This window comes from Chiroxiphia lanceolata, chromosome 5 (assembly GCF_009829145.1).
Source record: "Chiroxiphia lanceolata isolate bChiLan1 chromosome 5, bChiLan1.pri, whole genome shotgun sequence".
Classification (NCBI taxonomy): domain Eukaryota; kingdom Metazoa; phylum Chordata; class Aves; order Passeriformes; family Pipridae; genus Chiroxiphia; species Chiroxiphia lanceolata.
Window position 1 is genome coordinate 52,027,397 of NC_045641.1, and position 22,208 is coordinate 52,049,604.

General features: G+C 50.4%; 3 protein-coding genes across 4 annotated transcripts; 2 read left to right on the top strand and 1 right to left on the bottom strand.

Moving 5' to 3' along the window:
• The first annotated feature begins 1,379 nt into the window (after positions 1-1,379).
• On the top strand, positions 1,380-12,022 carry SOX10 (SRY-box transcription factor 10). Its single transcript, XM_032687885.1, has 4 exons — positions 1,380-1,555; positions 2,743-3,199; positions 8,889-9,154; positions 9,545-12,022. The coding sequence occupies exons 2-4, from the start codon at positions 2,790-2,792 to the stop codon at positions 10,258-10,260; spliced, it is 1,392 nt and encodes a 463-aa protein (XP_032543776.1). The 5' UTR covers positions 1,380-1,555; positions 2,743-2,789; the 3' UTR covers positions 10,261-12,022.
• A 3,144-nt stretch (positions 12,023-15,166) lies between these two features.
• On the bottom strand, positions 15,167-18,425 carry POLR2F (RNA polymerase II subunit F). Of its 2 annotated transcripts, XM_032687889.1 has the most exons (6): positions 18,293-18,425; positions 18,109-18,178; positions 17,851-17,981; positions 16,238-16,309; positions 15,856-15,947; positions 15,248-15,356 (listed from the first exon to the last, which is right to left on the bottom strand). In XM_032687889.1, the coding sequence occupies exons 1-5, from the start codon at positions 18,310-18,312 to the stop codon at positions 15,881-15,883; spliced, it is 360 nt and encodes a 119-aa protein (XP_032543780.1). In that variant the 5' UTR covers positions 18,313-18,425; the 3' UTR covers positions 15,248-15,356; positions 15,856-15,880. The 2 variants fall into 2 exon arrangements, with proteins under 2 accessions (XP_032543779.1, XP_032543780.1); XM_032687888.1 differs by lacking the exon at positions 15,856-15,947 and having other exon boundaries at positions 15,167-15,356; positions 18,293-18,423.
• On the top strand, positions 18,380-21,899 carry C5H22orf23 (chromosome 5 C22orf23 homolog). Its single transcript, XM_032687887.1, has 6 exons — positions 18,380-18,553; positions 18,795-18,857; positions 19,237-19,413; positions 19,887-20,021; positions 21,165-21,265; positions 21,559-21,899. Exons 1-6 carry the CDS (start codon positions 18,403-18,405, stop codon positions 21,661-21,663), a joined length of 732 nt encoding a protein of 243 aa, XP_032543778.1. The 5' UTR covers positions 18,380-18,402; the 3' UTR covers positions 21,664-21,899.
• Positions 21,900-22,208: the final 309 nt, after the last annotated feature.

Consider the following 22,208-nt stretch of genomic DNA (forward strand, 5'->3'; position numbering starts at 1 on the left):
GCCAAATTGCTCCTGTCTGTGCTGCAAGACCTCTTCTTGTGACAACTACAACTGGGGTCTCTCTTGGTGATAGAACTCATCCCATACTGCAAGACTTGAGGTTGACCAGTTGCTGATTTGGCTGAGGAAGCGGGGTCTCGATGTTTTGCTAGGTTCTCTACTGGGTTTTCTTGTCATCACAAAGTTTCTAGAGTGAGTATCTGCTGTAGGAGTTGAAAATGTTCTTGAAATCCCTTCAAGCTGGTTCCCTGGATCACATCCTTTGATCTTGTTATATTTTATGACTTAGCACTGAAGTGTCTTCAGGTTGGGTCTCCAGCAAGGATCTGAGGCCAGAGCTAGGTTCCTCTCATCGATAACTCAGGAGGGCCTGCAAAGATCAACAGAATTTTCATGGGTGACTTCTCATGGTTGAAGGGTTGGTGTTGGTCTATACTAGCCCTGGTAACAAAGAAAAGTGATGAAATCAACTACCAGAAGCACCTGGGAAGGAAAGCAGACTAGAGAATGGAAGATGTGATGGAGAACATTCTAGTACATTGAGTGCTAAGATCCTCTTCATGTCCCAGTGCACTAGCAGCAAGAATGAGGGTGAGTGAGTGTGAGAGAGTCCTTCTCATCAGGAGACCTTCCTTTCTTTGTGAAAGACCCCACATTTGCCTTCAGAAGCAGTTCAGCATGCTGGAGGAAGCAGAGCCTGCTTGTCTTGGCAAGATGCCACAGAGATGAACATGTTGTGATGAGCCCATCCCTAGATTGCAAAAGTCTTAAGAAGGTTCAAATTGGTATCCACTGTCCAGCAGCATGGTATTTTCCCTGGACTTGATGTCCTCCACCCTCAGGACACGCCTGATCTCCTGCATCCCCTTCCCTACCCTACAGATGCAGGTCTGAATGATGCCCTTTTAGCAGTGCCTTGACCAAAGGGTCCTGGGCCAACTTGTTGCAGCACAGCAGGGTCCTCATGAGACTCTGTGACAAGGACTGGGGACTCATTTAGCACATGGGGAGCACTAGATCCCTCAGGAGTAACCATGCTATCAGGGAAAAAGCGTGGGACTCCTGTCCTGGGGATGCACACCCACCTCCCCAAACCACCTAGATCCCTTCCAGCATCCCACCACCCCAGCTTCTCAGGAGTGAATCTTCCAGCACCATCTCTGGGGTGGTTATGCCACCAAAAGCAGCCCAGTGCCAGCAGTTCAAGTGAAGAGGCTGGCACCACGAAAGCAGGGAATGTGCTGGTGACTGAGGTGGGGTGGGGGGCTGCTTGCGTCCCCTCCCTGCTGCCCCTGACTGACCGTATTCTGGCTCTGAGGAGTGCTTGGCTCCACCTTCCGCCCTTCCCTCCCCCGGTGCTAAGCAGCAAAGCCAGCTAGAGACATCCAGCCGGGGTATTAGTAAAAACCAAGCCTCCCTCCAGGAATGGCACTCGCTTGAGAGCCTCCCTGTGCTGCATGCCCCGACGCCGCTGGGGCTGGGAGGGAGAACAGGGGGACTATTGGGATACAAATCACAGCCCTTGCAGGATTTGCCCGGCACATCGGCCAGCAATGTAAGTTTTCCTACCTGAGCTCGCTTGCACACGCACACACGTTTGTTCGCACTTTCCCCCCCCTACTTTCTCTTACTTTTTTCATTTTCCCCAACGAAAGTCTGTGTTGCCCTCTGAAACTAGAGGGATAGCCGCCCTTGCTCTAGACTGGCTTTTTTCTTCAGTTAAGTCAGGGGCATGCTTTTCTATCGCTTCTTTATTTTTTCTTTTTTATTTCTTTCTTCTTCTCTATTTTTTTTTTTTAATTCCTGAATGGGGAGGATAGCAAGGCCTTTATTTTTAGACGTTTCTTTCTCCAAGGGGGAAATTGCTGCATGGCAGCAGGGACTTTTAGAGGTGACTACAGACAGAAGGAGAGAGGCGGAGTGTGTGGGGCAGGCAACCCAAAGCTTTGGCTTGTCTCAAAGTTAAATTTGGTTTTGTTTGTATCTGTATATTTATAGATATATGCATGATGTGAGTATGTATATGCGTATATACACATAGACAGGAGTGTGTGTGTGGATGAAGTGTAGATGTATTTTAAGCCTTTGGTTTATCAGCTGCAAGAGGAGGGTGAGGGATGAGGTGTTCCCACAGAAGCACTTTCCTACAATTGGGATCAGGGTCTCCGAGTGGGGACCCAGGGCCTGGGCTGATTCCCTTCACGGTGGTGCCACCCGCTCAGATTCCCTGGCAGCTGGGATATGGGTCCCTTCTGACTTATCAATACTGTACCAGCACTTCCCCTCTCATGCCTCCGCCTGGGAATTTCACTGTACATCTTTGAAAGAAAGGAGCACTTCCCCACACAAGTTTTGTGGCTGTCCCCCATATCCCACTCCCCTGTGGGGTGCTGTGCCCAGGCAGGATGGTCCGTGTCTCTCTCCTTTCAGGTCCCCAACCTTCCTTATCCCTTTTGCTGTAGGCCCTTCTGCACATGTCAATTCCACACAATTGCAGAGATAGGGAGCAACATCCCAATTAATCAGGGGCCCCGACCCATCCCCACCCCCATCGATCACGGGTTTTGTGGTGTGCATGGCAATTGCTTTGCTTGCGCTTTTAGTGAGCAGCCCCTGACTCGTGGTCAGCTCTTCAGAGACCTTGGAGTCGCTTTCAGCTTTGGTGGTTGCTTCTTCTTTTCTCTTTTCCCCGCTCTTTCCTTTCTTTCCTTTGTTTTTTTTCTTCCTTCCTCCCCTCCCCAGTGAGAAGAAGGACAGTGAGAAGGAAGAGACAAGGCTTGAGAGCAACAATGGCTGATGACCAAGACCTTTCAGAGGTGGAGATGAGCCCGGTGGGCTCTGAAGACCACCACTGTCTGTCGCCGGGACCCTCCATGGCATCAGAAAACTCCCCACATCTCACTGGTTCTGGGAACGGGGAGATGGGGAAGGTCAAGAAGGAACAGCAAGACACAGAGGCAGATGATGACAAGTTCCCGGTGTGCATCCGTGAGGCAGTCAGCCAGGTGCTGAGCGGCTATGACTGGACCCTGGTGCCCATGCCTGTCCGGGTCAATGGAAGTAACAAGAGCAAACCCCACGTCAAGCGGCCCATGAATGCCTTCATGGTCTGGGCACAGGCTGCCCGGAGGAAGTTGGCTGACCAGTACCCTCACCTCCACAACGCCGAGCTCAGTAAGACCTTGGGGAAGCTTTGGAGGTAAGAGCGAGCGGCGGAGTGGGATGTGTGAGGGCTGAGGTCTGGAGGTGTCCTGTGGAGGACTGTGCGGTCATGTGGAAGGATGGAGACTTAGTAGCATGGAATGCATTTCACTTGAGGGGACTTTCCCTCTCTATGGGGAACTTTCCTTCTCTTTGGGGAGCATAGACGTTGACTGGAGCAAGAATAGTGGGTTGAATGTAGTGAAGGATTCCTCAGCAGACCTCTCCTCTATCCTAGGTGGCAGCCCTTTTCATGTGTTTCCCACTAAGTTTCCCTGTTGTTCCCAGCCAGGACAATTCTGGTCCTCCCCTGCCTGACTGCCTGGAGATCTTGTTTTCTTGGCTTACCCTCCCTGCTGGGCCAAGTTGTGCATAGCAGGAAATGGGCTGAGCTTAAGACTTAAGCCCTAAGTCACTGGTGTCTGCCTCAAGACTGTTTGAACTCAGGTCCCAGCACCAGCAGGGTTTCTGTTCTGAGCAGTGCCACAAAGCAAGAGGGAAACCAAGTTGCAGCTGAGGATGAAGATCAGGGGAAGAGAGACAGGCAGTCAGAGCCCCACATCCAACCTTCCCAGAATGGTCCCAGTTTTTGCAGGTCATGCAGGTTCAGCAAGACGGGCAAGGAGAGACCTGGCTAGAAAGTGGGGTATGAGGCTTAGCAGAAAGGAAGAGACGTACAACAGTCCCAGATTTAGCAGGCTCTCTTGGAATATGCTGACTCAAATGAGCTGCATTTCCCTTTGCAAAAGAGCTGAATCTCCCTTTGCACCCAGAGAAATGCCCTCCCTTCTTGCCAGCACACACACACTTGTCCTTCTGGCCCCATTCATTTGTGTGCCCGTTTTCATTTTGTCTTCGTGCGGATCCTGGGTCCTTGACGTACCCTCTGCTGCTTCCTCCAGAAGACTGATGGGCTGCCCTGATTGCAGCTGGCCTGTGAGTGTGCAGAGAGCTGTCGTGCCCAAGCCAAATGTGTGTGGCTGGCCGTGCCACTTCCATCCCAACTGACAGTCTCTGCCTATAACCCCACCAAACTGTTACGAACACTTACTGACACAAGTACCCAGCACAGTCCACTGCCCTGCACCAACCAAAGCAAACCAAGGCTCATTCTCTCTCCCGCCCTGACGGCATTTCATAGAGGAAGCCCTCAGTCTTGGGTGAGCCAGGAGACATTCTTCCAAGCAGAAGCAAAACACACTCTGTATAGCAGCTGATGGTGAGGTCTTTTAATTTTGGCTTCAAACCTTCTTGCTTGCAAGGGTCCAACCCCTTGGGCATTAGATTGTGCCTCTGCTATGTTAGCCCATTTACTGTGACTCCTCATTGCCTACTGTAACCCCAGAAAAGAGATTTCTTTGGGAAGTCAAAGGCAGGCTGTTGATTTCAGATGTCTAATCTGATGCAATTTCCCACTTTGACCCCCTCTGCCTTCCCTTCCCTTTATCATGGCACTCGCTCTCACCTGGGGCTCTGCTGCCAGCCTCTGGACTGTGAAGCTGTGCTGGAAGGAGTGAGAATGTGTGTGTGTGTGTGTGTGTGCGTGTGTGTGTGTTTGTGTGTATAGAATCCAGCTTTTTTGTTCCAAAAATGATGATTTCAAGGTATCATTCCTCTACTGCCAAATATTGCCAGATTTTAGAGAAATGGTCTCCTTCCAGACACTGCATTTTCCTTGAAAATATAGCAGAGCAGCGCTACTCCACAGGTATTGCATTCAGAGAGCAGGGAGACATAGCCACCAAATGTCCGTGCACCCAACTGCCTCCCTGCTCCAAGGGCATGGCTCCCGCTGCTGGCCACATGGAACTCAGAACAGTAGGACACTGCCGCTGGACAATGGTCAAGGTCCCAGTGTTTCTTAGGGCACTGTACAGCCAGGAGAAGTTTGTGGGGTCAGGCCTGGTGTTCTTGTGTGCTGCTGAGTTTGCCACCTGGGTGCTTTGCTGAATGTCTCCCCTCTGAATGTCCTTAGTGCAGGCTGAGGTTCTCTAAGCTGTACCAGAGCAGAGTAAGCTGGGTTGTGGGTACAGGCAGTGTCTGGCCTCGGTAGGACCTCATGTGTGTGTCTTTCTGTGAGACTGAAAAGCCACAAAACTCCAGGGAAGGTAGCCCAAAGGCTATAAGGGTAGTAGCCCGGAGACTTGCCTTCCAGCCATGGTATGGTTGGGTCTTCTTCCACTGAGGTTCCCGCTGCCATTATCTACGCTGTTCCCACTGCCATTATCTACCTGTCCCACATGTATAGCTCCTACACATCATTACAACTGCAAGCAGCCACAATTTTTTCTGGATGGCTTGGTCTCAAACTTTTGACAAGGGTCAAAACTTCTGACAGGGCCCTACAAAGGGCCCTGGCTCACCCCTACATGGTGGCCACTCAAACCCTACAGCCATGGCTTGTAACTCTGGAAAATGTGGATTACTACTATTTCCATGGGGGCTGCTCTGACCTTATACAGATAAAGGGCATGTAAGGCAGAAAGGCAAATGCAGCTGAGCACAGAGACTGCCTGCAGACCACTGTTAAACTGAGCATGTTCCCAGCAATCATCACTGAGAGGGGCTGGGAAATCTTGAGAGGCAGCTAGCAGATGGAGCAGTAACCCCAGTGCCATCCCATGTACCCCTCTGCAAAACGGGATGCAATGGTCTGGGCTTTTTTTTAAGCCCAGAGTATTCTCCAGCTCAGTGCCCTATAGGCCCCAGTCCTCATTGGAAAGGATATGCCCTGATGGCCACACTATGCGCCTGACCCCAAATGTGGTGCTAGGAGGCATTCACCTTCCCAAGTCTGTACCTGCTTATGGTGTATCATGGGTGCAGACACCAAATGGGAGGTACTAAAACTGAAGGAAATGTTTCTGTGCTTCATAGTCAGGAAATCTCTCCTAGGATGCTTTCCTTCCCCAGTGTGGGACAGGGAGCAGATCTCAAATGGAGGCTGGCTGCTGAAAGTGTCAGCATGACTATTAGCCAAAATGCCAGCCAGCACCACCTCTAGGGTGGAAAACAAGAGAGACAAGGGAAGAAGGGGAGGAAGGCTTAATAGGGAGGAGTAAGGGTCCCCAACGAGGGTATCTTTGCATGAGGGTAGCAGCACCCAGGGAGTTGGTTCACGTGCACAAAATCTAGGGCCGTGGACACGTAGGAGAGAGCCTGCCTGGCTGCTTTCTGCTCCCAGCCAGCCCTTGCCTTGCATCAGCCCCAGTGCCCAACCCCATCACCGCACTGACTCATTGCCAGCTGAGTCCCAGCACAGGGTCGGGCCTCTGGCTGAGCCAAGGTGCCTGGCACGCAGAGCGGCGCAATGCCAGGCAGCAGAAGGGGAGGCTGCAAGAGGTGGGCAGAAAGATTTTAGCCCTTCTTTCTCTTCCCAGAGTGAGGCGCTGGATGCTTGCCCCTCTCCCCTCAGCTCGGGGGTGAGCATTTAGTGTCGGGCTCAGATAAGCCCCATGAAGGGCTTTGCTCTGTGATCCATAACCTCTCTGCCCGTGCGAGATTCCTTTGTATTATGGCCTGGGGACCATGAGGGCAGGAGGGGGAGGGCAGGAAGCAAGTGAAATCCAAATCCCCCCAAATCTCCTGGCCTTTGCCTGCTCGCACCAGTTTCACTTTGCTAAAGCCGATTTGAGTTCTGATCCCGACAGGAGGGAGGAGGGAGCAGGCAGCCTTAGAGACCAGAAGGCAAAGATGCAGGGAGTGGACTTACCTCTGTCCTGCTGGTGGCACTGCCCGCGGGCTGCTGTCAAGGGGAGAGGAGATGAGGCACTTGAACATAGCTCACAGGGCAGGGATCTGACTCCTGCATAGCCTCCAGCAGCTCTGGTTCACATCATACACAAGATGGATTTCAAAGGTTGAGCTTTGCAGGTTTTGCCTCTATTCTCCATATCCCGAGTTCTGCAAGGATCGAAGTTTTGCCAAGGCAAGGTCACTCCCAGTCCACGATGCCTACAAGGGTTGGCCCTTGGAGGGCCGTCTGGAGCAGCACAGGCTGAGGGATTAGAGCCCTCCAGGACGTGTGAGTGTGGTATACGGTGGCAGGAGGGAGACAGGAAAGCTGGTGTTGGATTCATGGTGGCTCAATTGCTTTAATCTCCGGGATTAAGGCAGTGGAGGAATGTGGTGTGTGGCCGCGACCTGCTTAGGCCGCCTGGAGTGAACCCAGGTCAGCACCATGATGGGCTCCAGCCCGTGCCACACACCTTCTGGCTGCCAGATGAGGGGATGCACAAGGAGCAGGAGGAAAGAGGACGCTTAGGAACCAACCCATTACTTGCTGGTCCCCTCTTTGATCGCCCACCAGATTTACCCGTGTTTTCCTCAAGCCATGCCTCCTCTTCATCTTCAGCTTTTTGGGCCAGTTCAGGCCTCTATATCTTCCTCAGAGCCTACAGCTTAAAAGAATTGGTCACATTTTAGTGCAAGGGCTACAGGGGTGCCAAGGTGCTGCCAAAGTCCCATCCCATGTAGTTATTTTGCTGGGGACATAACATAAATGAAATTGTTTTTGCTATTTGTGAGCCCTGCTATTCCTTAACAGCTGTGGAGAATTCCCAGTCATGGGAAGACTGGTCACTTCTGAGAGCACTGGTTTTTGGCTGGACGTAGAATGACCTTAAGTCACAAGAATATTTGAGGAGGAAAACCATAAAATGAAATTGAAGTGCTTCTGGCTGAAACGCTGCTGAAGCCTTGAGCTATGAGTTTGATCTCATCTTCAAGTGCTCTGAGCCATCCTTCCTGTGCACTTCACCATTTCCTTGGAGAGCCTATCTTAAACTAGAGCAGCTCATGATCTGGCAGGAATACAGAGAAGGAGCTTACATTTCTGCAGTGCCTTTCATCCAGAGATCAAAGCTCATCTATTTCTACAAGGCTAGCAACATAGCAGCTAAATTTTTCACAACTGCTTGGCCGAGTTCAAGAAAGGTTGGCCCTTTGTGCTTCAGCCTTTTGCATTATCCATATCTGAGGTGAGCAGGAGCTACAGCAATAGCAGAATACACTGTTTCTGCCCCTTCCAAAATTTCTTGGAGTCCCTTCTAGGATATTGCAATATGATTAAAGGCCTAGCAAGCTCCAGACAACAACATAGATACTGTGGAGCCAACACCAATTGCTGCCATTTTTGCTCAGTAGAGTCTCAAACTCGGAGTAGAGCCTATGGAAGAGTAGGAGGTTAACCTGGAACAAACAGAGTCTGGGGAAGAGCAAGAGTCATGGGGAAGGCAACACTACAGGTAGTGATGGTGTGCCACCCTGCCTTTGTCCAAAGGATGATCCCAACTGCCCTTAATTTGCACAAGGTTTTTGAAAGCAGCTCGTCCAACCTTATTTTACACAGCTATGAAAGGCTGCACTTTGCCCTTTGGCAATATAAGAGAGGGTGTTGAACTTACTGAGGTGAGAAGCATCACACAGGTGGGGAAGGGGGACCCAACACTGGCACCAACCAGTGTCAGGGTCTAATGAATAATAATGAGTAGGAGGAAAACATTACTGTCTCCACTGAAACACTCCAAGCTTTTCCTCTTGTTCTGGGAAGTACCCTCAATGGGGCAACACCCTGGCATTTGGATTTACACGCTGTGTCCCATAATGCTGTGTATAGGTGTTTTTTTTCTGACGTATCTGCCCCACTCCTTCCCCTCTTCTCCTCTTTACCACCTTGGTCTCTGCAGGCTGTTGAACGAAAGCGACAAGCGGCCCTTTATCGAAGAGGCAGAGCGGCTGAGGATGCAGCACAAGAAGGACCATCCGGATTACAAGTACCAGCCCCGTCGGCGGAAAAACGGCAAGGCCACACAGGGTGAGGGTGAAGGCCAGGTGGAGGGGGACGCTGGTGGGGCTGCTGCCATCCAGGCCCACTACAAGAACGCCCACCTGGATCACAGGCATCCTGGTGAAGGGTCGCCCATGTCTGACGGTCATCCAGAACACTCCTCAGGTGAGTCCCAGATTTCTGTGAATCTACTGATCTCTTAGCTACAGTCAACTCAGAGGCTCAAAAAAGACAAGTCATCATGGTGAAAGCCTTAAGCAAGGGGGCTCATACCTTGCACAGAGCTTGACCCAAGCTCTGCTGGTGACAGCAGTACTGGGACGTGCCTGAGTTTTGTAGGCACTTGCATTCTTCTGGTCTCGTTGCACCCTCCCTTTTTTCCACAAGATGACGTAAAAGGTTTGGTTTAGGCTATTTCTTTCTCCCTCCACTGAAGTCTCAAACCAGACAGCTGTTGGCATACTGGGAAGAACAGAGTTATGTGTAGAGTCAGGCATAAAGCAGTAACTCACCTCTTCTCTCTCTTTCCTCCTCAAAATGTTCTTCACATTGCAGGTCAGAGCCACGGGCCCCCCACACCGCCTACCACTCCTAAGACCGAGCTGCAGGCAGGCAAAGCCGATTCCAAACGGGAAGGGCGTTCCCTTGGGGAAGGGGGAAAGCCACACATTGACTTTGGCAATGTAGACATTGGGGAGATCAGCCATGAAGTGATGTCCAACATGGAGACCTTTGATGTCAATGAATTCGACCAATACCTGCCGCCCAACGGACACGCCGGCCACCCAGGCCATGTCGGGGGCTATGCGGCAGCGGCAGCTGCTGGCTACGGCCTTGGGAGCGCCCTGGCTGCAGCCAGTGGACATTCTGCCTGGATCTCCAAGCAGCATGGAGTCTCCTTGTCCACTGCCACCTCGTCAGTGGTGGATTCCAAGGCCCAGGTGAAAACGGAGGGGTCCACCCCTGGAGGTCATTACACTGACCAGCCCTCCACCTCCCAGATAGCTTACACATCCCTGAGTCTGCCCCACTACGGTTCGGCCTTTCCCTCCATCTCCAGGCCACAGTTTGACTACCCGGACCACCAGCCCTCGGGACCCTACTACAGCCATTCCACCCAAGCCTCTGGCCTTTACTCTGCCTTCTCCTATATGGGACCTTCTCAACGTCCCCTTTACACTGCCATCTCTGACCCTGCACCCTCTGTGCCACAGTCCCATAGCCCCACACATTGGGAACAGCCCGTGTACACGACTCTCTCCAGACCATAGGGAATGGGGAACGGTGACTGAAGCAGCAATGGAAAGGCTCCGAAGAATCAGCACAGGCAGAAAAGCCTCTGAACTCCAAGGTCACTCAGTGCCCATCCAGTCACCAGAATGCACTGAGTATACTGAAGTGCCTTTCTTGACCCCAGCTATCATTGGCACACCCGCCTTGAGGAAGGTTTATCGTCCTTTCGCCCTTTACCACTTTCATGCAGGCCACACGACTGGTTTGCTGTACCTTATTGGCCTTCTAGATGAGGAGGATTCTAGACATGGAGTGACTGGTCTGTGGTGGGTTTTGTGTGCACCCTGGACTGTACAATGAGAAAGACTGTCCTTTCCTTCCCCTCCCCAGATTGCTCCAGGGAGTTAGCAAGTGTTTCCAACAGGCTACAATGGCAAACACTTTGTCACCTACTGCAGGTGAAGGGTGGTTGCTCAGCCTTGGTGGATGTGTAAGAGGAGCAGTAGGGAGGATGGCATGGACGGCTTCCTTGCAGTCAGCATCGTGCAGCAGTCCTGCCTAAGGTTCACACGTGCATGAATCTTGAACCACTTGGAAGACCAACCTACACCTGCTTCCCTGCTGATTTCCACAGCTGCACCCGAGCTTTTCTCCCCACCTCCTCTCTCCATCCTGTCTCTGTTTAATCTTACACTTTCTCCAGCATGGGGATTTTAAGCCTTGCCTGAACAGTGTACGGGACCTGGGAACAGTGTTGTCAGTCTTAGTGTAACTCATATTACAGCCTGTGTGTACATGTGTGTTCATGAATGGAGGTGGACGAGAGGTGGGGAAGGACCAGTGAATCACTACGGTGTTGTGGGTGAATCCTCTTTTCTTAGAATTACTCTGTATCATTCATTTATGTCGGGCACTTCTGGCCTCTCAGTCTTTTCTAATCTCTTCAGAATCCCAAACAACCTCTAAGCAAACTTGGTCCTTGCTCTTCCATGTTTGACTGTGCCTTCCTGAAATGAAGAGGCACCAAGAAAGCTACTATGCACTTGTCAACACCCTGAGGTGATTCCAGTACTCTTTGAACCCCCACTCCAAACCCAGGCTGATGGGGTCTGTGTCCCCACTCATTTGTTCATCGTGTCTCCCAATCAGTCAACACCTCCCTCCCATCTACACTGAGGATGGAAAGATACTCCTGTGGCTTTAAGCAAGGTAGATACAGACCCAGTCTTGGATGGGTGTAAAGAAAAGAAGCCTATTTAGGTGCAGAGGAATCTATTTTCCCCTTTGGGTTTCAAACTCAAAGCGACCAGCTCTCCCAGTCAGACTAATCTCCTTTTTCAGTCCAACACCTGAGGACAGTCTGCTTGCTTCTCCTTTGTCACCTTCAGGACTGGGGTGGTTTGTCATGCCAGGGAGTGAACTGGCACAAAACTCGCTGCAGGAAAAGATGACTCCTGCCAATTGATCACAAAGACATTTGTGGGACCGTCCAGTGCATATTCCAGTCTAGAAAGAGACTCTAACCAAACGTGGACTGTGATGGGCGCTGCTGTATCCCTCTGCTGATATGACTGTCAGATGCCTCTCCTGCCTCCCTTAGCTACAGATGACTTATCCTTGTGGTGTCTGAAAAGATCACATAGAATGTTTGCTCCTTGTACGCATGTAACCTCTTCCAGCCCTGTCCCCTTATTTATGCAAGTAGCACCTTCCTCCCTCACCTCCCTTTCCTCAGTCTCTATGCTGTCTTAGCACCATTAACTCTGCATTAAACATATGGAATAATAAACTTAAAAGTTTCATTTTCACATGTCTGGGTTTTTTTTGACATCTTCTCTGCAAGTCTCTGTTTTTTCCCCCAGTAAATGTATGATGGGTCACATCACCACCATAAGGATCCTGTGCACAGCTTTCCTCTGCCTCTCAGGAAAAGGACACAGGCAGGACTCTGACTGGCTGACCAGACTCTTTCATGGAGGTGAAGCTCATCTTCTGCTCACACCCCAGCTCCAATCATTGATTCCATAAGAAGTGCACTAACACTGATTTCTGTTCTTCAGCTGAAATTCAGCACACGCAATAAGGAGCACTATTTTGCATGTGTTTCACCCAAAAATTTCTTAGTGTAATTGTTAATGCTACCTAGGATAGAAGCGTGGGATTTCTCATCTTCCTCATCACCAGGTATCAGGTAACATACCTTCAAAAAAAAACTTCCACACATACACAAACTTTTGTATTTTGGAAGCAACCTTTAGTTTCTCTGTAGAAACTCAACCCCCCAGCCTCTTGCCTTCCACAAGCAAAAACCTAAATACAAACACTCACACACAGAGAGTATATTCCAGATTAGATGTATACACCTTCTTACTTGTTGAAGACATTCTGGGTATAGTCAGATCTGAGAGGGTATCTGAAGTTTCCGGAAAGAAAATGTGTAGCAGGTATCACTGTGCTTCAGAACATCTCTTGAGGCTAACAGCAGGAAGGTAGGAGCCCAATTAACAGAGACTCCATAACAATTACAGGTTGCTTCCAAAGGGTTTCAATGCTGATGCATGTGAGCAAATACAGTGAGTTTGTGTTCACTAAACGCTATGGGCGAGTAGAGTGAGCAGAACATCTGGGAACTGTAGAACACATTCAAAACTTTTTAAAAAGCACAGCACTATTTGGATGAAGTTCTGTACAGGGTCAAGAGCATCCATAGCAGAATGGCTTAATGGATCTAATAACAGGGATGCCAGCTAAAGAGTTCTATGCAAAATAGAACTGACCATTTATGGAGAGGAGAAATCTCTACCCCAAATTACAGGCTTTAGGAAGAGCCCAGGAAGGAACTACTGCACTGCTGATCAGGTCAGGAGTGTGTGTGGGGGAGAAGGGAAGCCATGGTGGAGTTAGGGGTATGAGAGCTGATCACAGGGATGTGAGAGAGAAGTGACATGGCATGGATGAACAGAAAAGTTGAAAAGAAAGTTCGTAACTACACCTAAGTACCCTTATCCAGCTCCTCATAAAGCAAATTAAGAAAGTAAGTAGGCTCTGCCTTGACCATTCTCCAGTGGAAAGAAATGCTTCCTCTCATGTAGGAGGATCCTCACAACTAAGACAGGACTGAGAATGCCACTGGTAACAGAGGGGTTAATCACTCGTCTTGCAGCCTAGCAGGAGCTGGCCCGGCATCCTTCCCTATCCCTTTAATCGTATCTGATACAGATGCAAGGCTGGGGAGGGGAGGCGGGTAGGGAACAAAGAAGCCATTTAAAAAAAAAAATCAAAAAAAAGGACAAGAAAACGACCCCGCGCTCCATGGCAGACGCCAAAATGATTGCACAAAGGCACCATTTCAGGGCTGAAATTTCACCGCACCAACGTGATTAAAGGATTCCATGGAGGGTGGGGGGAGAGGGCTGAAGGCAACAGCGCTGCAAATTAACCTTTTCTTGGTAAGGATGGCCTGGACTAGGAAGCATTTGTGTTCCTCACAGTCAATCCCCTTCTCACACCTGCAAGCACCTCCACATCCCCTTTGACCTGTCAATTTTGCCCAGGACCCATTCAATTCTTGCATTATTGCCTTGAAAACCAGCCCCTCCTTTGCACATCAACAGAAGATGCTCAGACTGGTGCTTTTACAGGGAGCAGTAAGAGAATGACATTCATGGTTGGTTATATGAGCAGAGTTCCCAGGCGGGTGGGTATAAACTCCCTTTGGGACATGGATGCTCATGTGCAGGCACTGACCAGATATGCAGCATGAAGAATGAACACTTTATATCTACAAGCACAAGCTTTAACACAAATTAGTTGGAAATACTCTTTCTAGGCCAGTGTAGAAAAAAAAAAAATTAATATAAGGCAGAAACCATAGGTGAGGTGCACCTTCCCCCTTCTTCTCTTAAAAATAAAACCTGAAAATTCTGAGAGCACTTTTTAGTAAGATAATTAAGAAAGACTTCCTGTGTTCTGCCCAAGAGCTCAGATCTTCCTCACGTAGAACAAGAATTTTGATGTACACAGAACAAAAAATGAAAAGTAGGTAGCTGTTGGCTGGAAGCCCTTGCAGATTGTAAGGCATCCACCCAAATCTTGACTCGAGCATGTTACCTCCCTGCACATCAGAGGTAAGAGTGCAGGTACCTAAAGGGGCCAAATGAATGATCTTTCATCACACTACAGATTAAAGGAACTTCAGGATTTGACTACTGTTGTGCCACTGTAAGAACCACCAGGGGATGTACAAGTGAGATGGTTGGAGAGCACCCACCCCTCCAGACCATCAGTTCCACCGCGTGTCAGAGAACGGTTGCACAAGGAGCGAGCGAAACAACCACCTACAACTGCGAAGCTGGTGGGGCTGCAAGTGGCGACTGCGCTTCCGGCCGGGGCAGTGCCACTGAAAGGGGATCCCCACTTCTGATAAGGAGTGGGAGCAGAGAAACAATAGGGGATTTGATGAGAGTGCTCTACGATACTCCTGAGAAGCCCCACAGTCAGCACCGGCCAAAGAGGAAATTAGGAGTTTCCACAGCAACCTGCTCAGGGCACAAAGGCCCAACTGTCTAGGGAGAAGCAATGAAGGTGTCTCAGCACTCTCATTTTAAGAAGGAAAAGCGGTGGAAGGCTGGAGTCTTTCTGAAGTCAGTGTACCTGCAAGATCATTTCTGTACAGCAGGAGTTTAATTGTATATCAGTCCTATAGCCAGGGAGGAGCAGTGCTGGAGGAGGAGGAAGTAGTTACTGCAGACTTTAACCTAGCTAAAAGATAAGGGGGAAAAAAAGCTGCAAAAAAAGCATTGCACTTGGGTCCCTAATTTTACTAATACAGCCCATGACACAGAGAGTAATAGCCAAGCTGTTACACAGAAAGTCATCTCTGGAGCATGTAGGACTGAGATGAAAGAGGAAGTGGGAGGGGAAAAAAACCCAAACACATTTAACTTAAAATGGGGAGATTTAAAATTTATTTACATAAATACTAAACAAAATTAGAAACATTCCTGAAAAAGAAAAAAAAACAAACTGGTGGCTGGAGTCTGATCAGTCTGTGATAATTAACTCATCCACACCCCAGTCTTCATAGCTCCCATCTGGCAGGTAACGACGGATGATTATGGGGATCTTGCGTGCTCTGCAGGGTAGAGAGAGAGATGAACAGAAATATCAGAGCCTTCAATGTATCACTTTAGCAGGCAATGGGAACTCAGGTGCTTGGTGGCTTCAATAAGCTCATCATACTTAACTGAGGGCTGTGTAGCACCAGTGATTTGATATGAGATAGTGAAGTCCCAACAACCTTTTGTCTTTTGTAGGTGCAAAGCACTGAGCGCCCTTAGGCTACGAACACCGAAGACCCACAGGTCAGACCTCTGTTGCTAGTGCAGGAATTGAGCCCTGTGATCTGAATCCACTATGAGACAACATCAAGCATCTAACACTGATATAGGGGGAGAGGCAAACTGTGGGACAGCAGGGAGCTCTGCTGTGGAAAGGTGGGCCTGCAAATGGTCATCCAAAAGCTGCCTCTGCTACAGTCAGAAAGGATTTATTTACCTTTCTGTAAGCAGGGGCCAAGCACAATAAGCCAAGCACGCAAGGGTGCAGGAAACACACATTCTCACCAGACTGACCCTTATTTTAATTTTTGCCAGGACTTCATTTGAACACAAGTCTGTTCAGATGGCTGCTTTGAAACAATTCCATTTGGGGAATTAAACTGAGTCCAGAAAGATGAGGACCTTGAGTTTGCATCACAGAAATAAAAAACACTGGGACTATGAAGTAGAAGAGGTCCAGAGCACTCCTAATCACCAGTATTTGCACAAGCAACTAGGATGGAAGAGAGCAGCTGTGGAGAAGCTCCAAGGTGAAAAAAGGGGAAGGCAACTATAGAGCTCACTGTTACTGAAGGAAGACAAATTCGTCTTGGAATAAACTGCTAAACGCTGGGATGAGGAGAGGATTGCTGGCTTTATGGGAATCAATACACTCACCACCAAATCTGTGACTTACTTGAGTTCTTTCATGGCAATCAGCAAGGGGTCTGTCTCTCCTTCCAGCTCAACCATCACAGGGGCACACATCCTGAGAAGAACATCAACAACCACTTAAGCAAACACACAGAAGAAAAAAAAGGGACAGCTCAACATCTGTCTGCCTCTGTCACCTGTACAATGGCCAATAAAGGAGAAGGGTGCGACCGGCAAAACTAATTTGCTCTGTTACGCACTTCAAGAAGAAAATTCTCCCAGCTGGCTACAGAAAGAACTTGTACTTGAACGTTCTTCTTGTCCCATCCCTCAGCCTCTGCTGACCAGCTCATGCTCAAGGACTGGTCAAACCCACACTCCTCTCATCTCCCTCTACTGTGCTTAAACATGAGGAAAAGAGCAGTTCTACAATTAATCCAATGGAAAGGGTGGAACTGCTGTATATTGAGCATGCCTCCTGCAACTCCAGCACATCTCTTATGTTCTGACTTGCCCACAGCTTCCAGGCTTTTATCAGGGGAAGAGAGGGGCTGGATTTACAACATACTTTATCTCTAGGAAGCAAAAAATTATGCATTTTGCAATGGATTATGATGACACCCATCTACTGGGCAGTGGCAGCAGAGAAACCTCACTTTATATGTGGGTGAGGCCACGGGGGCTGCTCGCCTGGGTTCAGCACCAAAGGCAGAAGATGCAGGTGAAGCAGAACCAGGTGGTAGAGTGTTGTGGATTAAAGGTCTGGCATGGGCCCATCTCATCTCCCCCCATCTTTCTGGCCTTCTGCCAATTGAAAGAAGTGCACAAAACAGGTTCACAGAGCAGAGGCTGTACAGAGAACAGCTTGGAAAAGTTGTAAGGAAAGATCTGATCACTACCTGCAAGCTTCTAAACAATACAGAACAGAGGCTTCACTTCAAGGGTGGATACAACCAAGATGAAACTCAAAAACTTGTAACGGCCTAACAATCTAATTCAAAATGCAGTTTTTCCAAAAGCACAAAACTTTTTGATATTTATTATTATAACAAATTTAAATAAGAAAACTGATTCAGTTGAGAGCAGCAAGCCTTGACAGCACTTAAAATAGATTCTATATGTTATTACTTCTTATGAGTGAAACCTTATTATTGCACATACTTTAAAAAACTTACAGCTCGCCACAACAGAACTGTACTTAAAGTGAATTTCAGGTTGGGTTTCTCCTGTCCCAATTCCTACAGCCCTGTGGGATCAACTGAACACATTTCGGAGCATCCTGCTCTTCAGGCTTTTACGTAACAGTTATGAGTTTTCCAGTCCACACTGGCTCTCTTCGGAAAGACAGAATCCAGAATTGACATGTCCCATTCTGCATTAATTTTTGCCTGTGACCTAGGAAAATTCACCGGGGCTAATAAATGGTCCCCTTCTCTAGGCACAAGTAGCACAGTCTCAGCCAAGGAGAGACACGGAGACTTCAGGTGCAACTAAGAGCTCCACGGTTCTGGGCATCGGTGTTGACCAAGAGGATGACATGCAAGCTCAGCAGCCATGCAAAGGATCCAGGAGTTTTTAAGGGAAGAGGAAAGCACGTTTCAGTGCAAAGGGACGCGCAGCTGTGGCGGCGGTGGGGACACAGCGGGCAGTACTCACGCTATCTGGAGGGCACGGGTGCCCAGGACTCTGGCTCGCTCGTACTTGGTCATGTAGGGTGTTGTAATCCGCTTCTGGTTCGCCTGCTGTCGCTCTCCCGAGGGCAGAATTTCCACGTTCTCCTGTCCTTCCTGGTAGAAAGCAGATCGGCACCGCAGCTCAGCTGCGCCCGCCGCCGAGGCCCTGAGGTACCGGGAGGGCCCCCGAGGCCTCCCCAGCTCCGGCCCAGCGGGACCGGCAGAGCCGCGGGGCACTCACCTCCTCCGCGTTCTCCAGGTCCTCCAGGCCCTCATCCTCCTCCACATCGTCGAAGTCGTCCCCATCAAAGCTGCGGGGGAGACACGAACGTCACACGCGGGGCCGCCGCCTCCCCCCGACCGGCCTTGAGGCGCGACACGCCACTGCCGCCCCCCCTCCGTGCCCCCGGCCGCCCCGCTCTCACTTGTCCTCGTTGTCAGACATGTTGTCCGCCCGGCGGAACTGGGAGGCACTTCCAGGAGCCAATTCCGGGCGCTGCCGTGACGCTGCCGGAACCCATCCGGTGCCGTTGCCATGGCGACCGCCCCCGTGTCCTGTCCGCCAGCCCGGTCGCGCCGCTCGCTGCCCGTCGCGATGGAGGCGCCGGGGACTCCGGGCCGCGGCGGGGGCTCGAGGCCGGGCAGGTCGGCCCAGTACAGCACGGGCACCCGGGAGCTGCTGAGAGGTAACGGCGGAGCGGGGCCCCCCCGTGCCCCCGTGCTCCGGCCCGCCGTGCCTCGCCCGAAGGAGAGCGTCCCACCGCGGTCCGGGAAAGGGGCGGGCCCGTCGCTGGTGTCGCCACCCCGGCTAGAGTCTCCTAAACCTGCATGTTCCCCATTGGGTTCGGGTCGTGACGGGGGGTGGCCCCGGGGCGGGTTCCCCAGCCCGGCCCCGCTGCCTCTTCACCCACACGTCGTGTTTTTCAGCGATGATGGAGGAGCTGAAGCTGACACATTCCCAGAGGCGATACCTGATGGACTGTGTGAAACGTGAGTGAGACGCCCGGGCTCTCCCGACCGCTGCTGTGCTGTTGGTGAAGAGCTTTTGCCGCTCACCTTGAGACGGGGGCGTTCGTCCGCAGCCTGCTTGGATGAGCAAGTGCTTTAAAACAGCAGCACGGCAACTGCTGACGTGCTGGGATGTGAGGGGTGAGGTGTCCCTAAGGGTCATCCAGGAAACAAGGCACAACATGGTGACTTGAACCACAGTCTGTCTCCTACGAACAACCAGGGTGAGGCATCTGTGGCATCTGGAGTCTTTGCTTGTGATGCTACAGTAGGTCAACAGGCAGGTCTTCTGCTAGCACTAGGCCAGGATCCTTGTGGTCCCTTCTGTGTCGCTTACTGTTATTTTTGGTTTGTTCCCCAGGAGGAAATGCCTTGCCCCTCCAGTGGCCCTCCACATCCAGCAAACAGCCAGTGCCTGCTTCCTCCCCACCAGCCTGTCGGCCAAGCAGGCTTCCAGCTAGACCACATCTCCGACCTGCCAAGGTGTGCCAGGCAGGAGATGCCTACACTCGAGAGAAGTTCAAGCCACAGCCCACACGTAAGTTGGCAAATATTGCTGATAAATACACAGGGACCCCTGGACCCTCTCTTCCCCTTCTGTCCATCCCCTGCCTGCAGTCTCAGTAGTGGCAGGGTGTATCTGAATTGCTCCATGTCCTCATGCTTTTGGTCTTTAGAGACACTTTAGAAATGGATCTCTGACGGAACATCTACTTTAAGTGCTTGCTGACTTCTGCCCCCCAGCTTGGGGTGGGGACAGGCAATAGGGACCTGCACGGTCCTTGAGTAAGAAGGAAGTACTGTGTGACTTTCTAGCACATAAATGTGAATCAAACCTCTGATGTTGGTCTGATTGGCTCTGTCCACCTGTGTGGTGCTTGCACAGTTCAGTCCTGGAATGGACTGATGTTAATGTAACACCTCTGTCACCGTTAGCAGGGGAGTGGTGTGGCCAGGCTCCTCCCTGAGGAGACAGGCTGATAATAAATTCCTTTCCCTTGGCATTCACAGGAGATTTGGAAAAGGAGAAGCAAAGACTTCAAAACATCTTAGCGACAGGGAAGGAGGAGGTGGAGGATGAGGTGGAACGGGTGCTGGTTCGGACAAAGGAAGAGGAGATACCTGAGCCCGACCGGTTTGAAGAATGTACGTCTTTACATCCCCTGGAGGGAGGCAGGCAGGAAACCTCGGAAGCCAGCTCCCTCCGAGGGCTGGGGTGGCAGGCTGTGTTGCCAGTAACCTGGAGCCCATTGCAGAAGGAGGCACAAAGCCCAATTTCCAAGAGAAAGGCCTTGCTGCTGTGCTGCTGTGATCCAGCCATCCTTGCAGAGCTTATACTGCTGGCAGATTAAAGCTCCCTGGACTGCCTGCACAAAATGAACTCTGCCAGCAGGGGAATACCTTAAGGATGTGCAGAGTGACCTGGGCAGCAAGCCCAGATACTGTGTGTCTTTCCCCAGCAAGCATAACTCAACATAGATTATGTCACTTTCCAGCCTGACTATGGTTTGGGCTGTTTCACTCCAGGATCATAGCAGTTACACTAGCAAAGCTTAAATGCTGAGCAAAATTTTAAGCAGTGGAAAACTTTGGCCTGCAGAGTATGCTGGGATAGCAGAACCCTGCCTAATACCTCTCTGTGCTTGAATCTTCAATATATGTGTACGCCCCAGCCAGCCCTCCGCTAGCCAGGACAGCACAAAGATGAGCAACACCAGAATAACGTGTACAGAAGGGGTGCTTTGGTCCCTGCTGCAGGGAGCCAGTGCAGCTGGTGTCACACATGCTTGGTACCCTCCAAAACTTGTCACAAGCTGAGTGTTGTCCTTCGCACATCTTTGACAGGATTTGGACCAGCTGGCTGCAGGTCTGTGCTGCAAAGCAGCAGCTAATGTTCCCTGCCTGGTCCTGGGAGCAGAGGTGGTTGACATAACTGGGTGATGTGTGTCAACTAATGAACCTCAACAGCAGGTTCTCTCTCCATCCACAGACTGGCTAAATTACCCACAAGCAACAGAGAATTGTCTGTACAAAGAAAACCAGAAACCTACCATTCCTGGAAGTTGGGGAGGAGGAAGAAGTTGGGCAGAGGGGACATTTCCCATTGTGGAAGGGACTACTGGGGTACTGTGAAGACGTGCAAAATGAGTGTTAAGAACATCACCCTGCCTCTGGTGGGACTGCTGTTCAAGTCGAGCTAGGAAATTGGGGGTTCAGAACTAGACAGAAACATGTTTTCGTGCCTTTTGGCTGTATCCTATTTCCACATTCCTTTCTCTTATCCATTAGTGGTGAATGAAATTCAGGACAGGAGGGAATTCCTGGCGCAGATGGAAGCTCTAGGACAGGACAAGGAGTATAAAGGGATTGTCCTTGCTGAAATCTCACAGGTACGCAAGGGTCTTGTCTGTACAGTAAGTGGAGGGAATGCCTTGTGTCAGAGACCATAAAGCAGAGACCTCTGGTATCTGAGCAGGGAAGGGGACAGAGAGCTGTTTCCCTTCATGGCACAGTTCAGGCATGAATTTGGGGAATGGTGGGTAGAGGTTTTTAGCCTTTCTTTTCATCTCTGCGTGTAACTCAATCAGGGAAATTGAACTTTTGTTCTTGAAATTGGCAAAAGAAGAAAAAAAAAAGCTGATGGCTTTCTCCCTGCTCAGCCCTTTCCCTTTGTACTTTGCAGAAAATGCATGAGATGGAGATCATTGACAAGAAGAGAAGTGACGAAATTAGAAAGACGATGACAAAAGACTTCCCTCGTGGGAACAAATCTGATCTCCATGACTAGGCCAAGGACAAAACACGAGTGCAGTTTGTTCCCACCTTTTCTTCCCAGACTCTTGGCATCGGAGTCTTAAGGACTGGTCTTTTCCCAAAGAGGGGGCAGCACCATCTGTTGCCCAGCGGGCAGGACCAATTTGTACATAAATGGCAGCAGAAGTTGTTGTAAAATCCTACCCACACACTGTATCCCCTCTTGCTCAACAATATTAAAGACATGGAACCACATGGCAACCAAAACATGACAAAGCAGAGCCTCCTTTGCCTATGCAATGCCTCAGTACAGCAATCCACCCATAGAAATGTCACTCCTTCCCATCTACCCAGAGGTGGAGGTTTCTCGTGACAGCATGATGCTAACACACACACTGCCACCCACACCTGCAGCCCACTCGCTCCTGTCCCTCCCGACTCAGGGAACAATTCAGGGAATGGCTCTGCTGGCAGAAGGCAGGGAGGAGGATGCAGCTGCGTGGCCTTGCGCAAGCATGAGCCCCCCCGACATTGCTGCAGGTCAGTGTGACTGTGCATCAGCAAAGCTCTGGCAGCAGC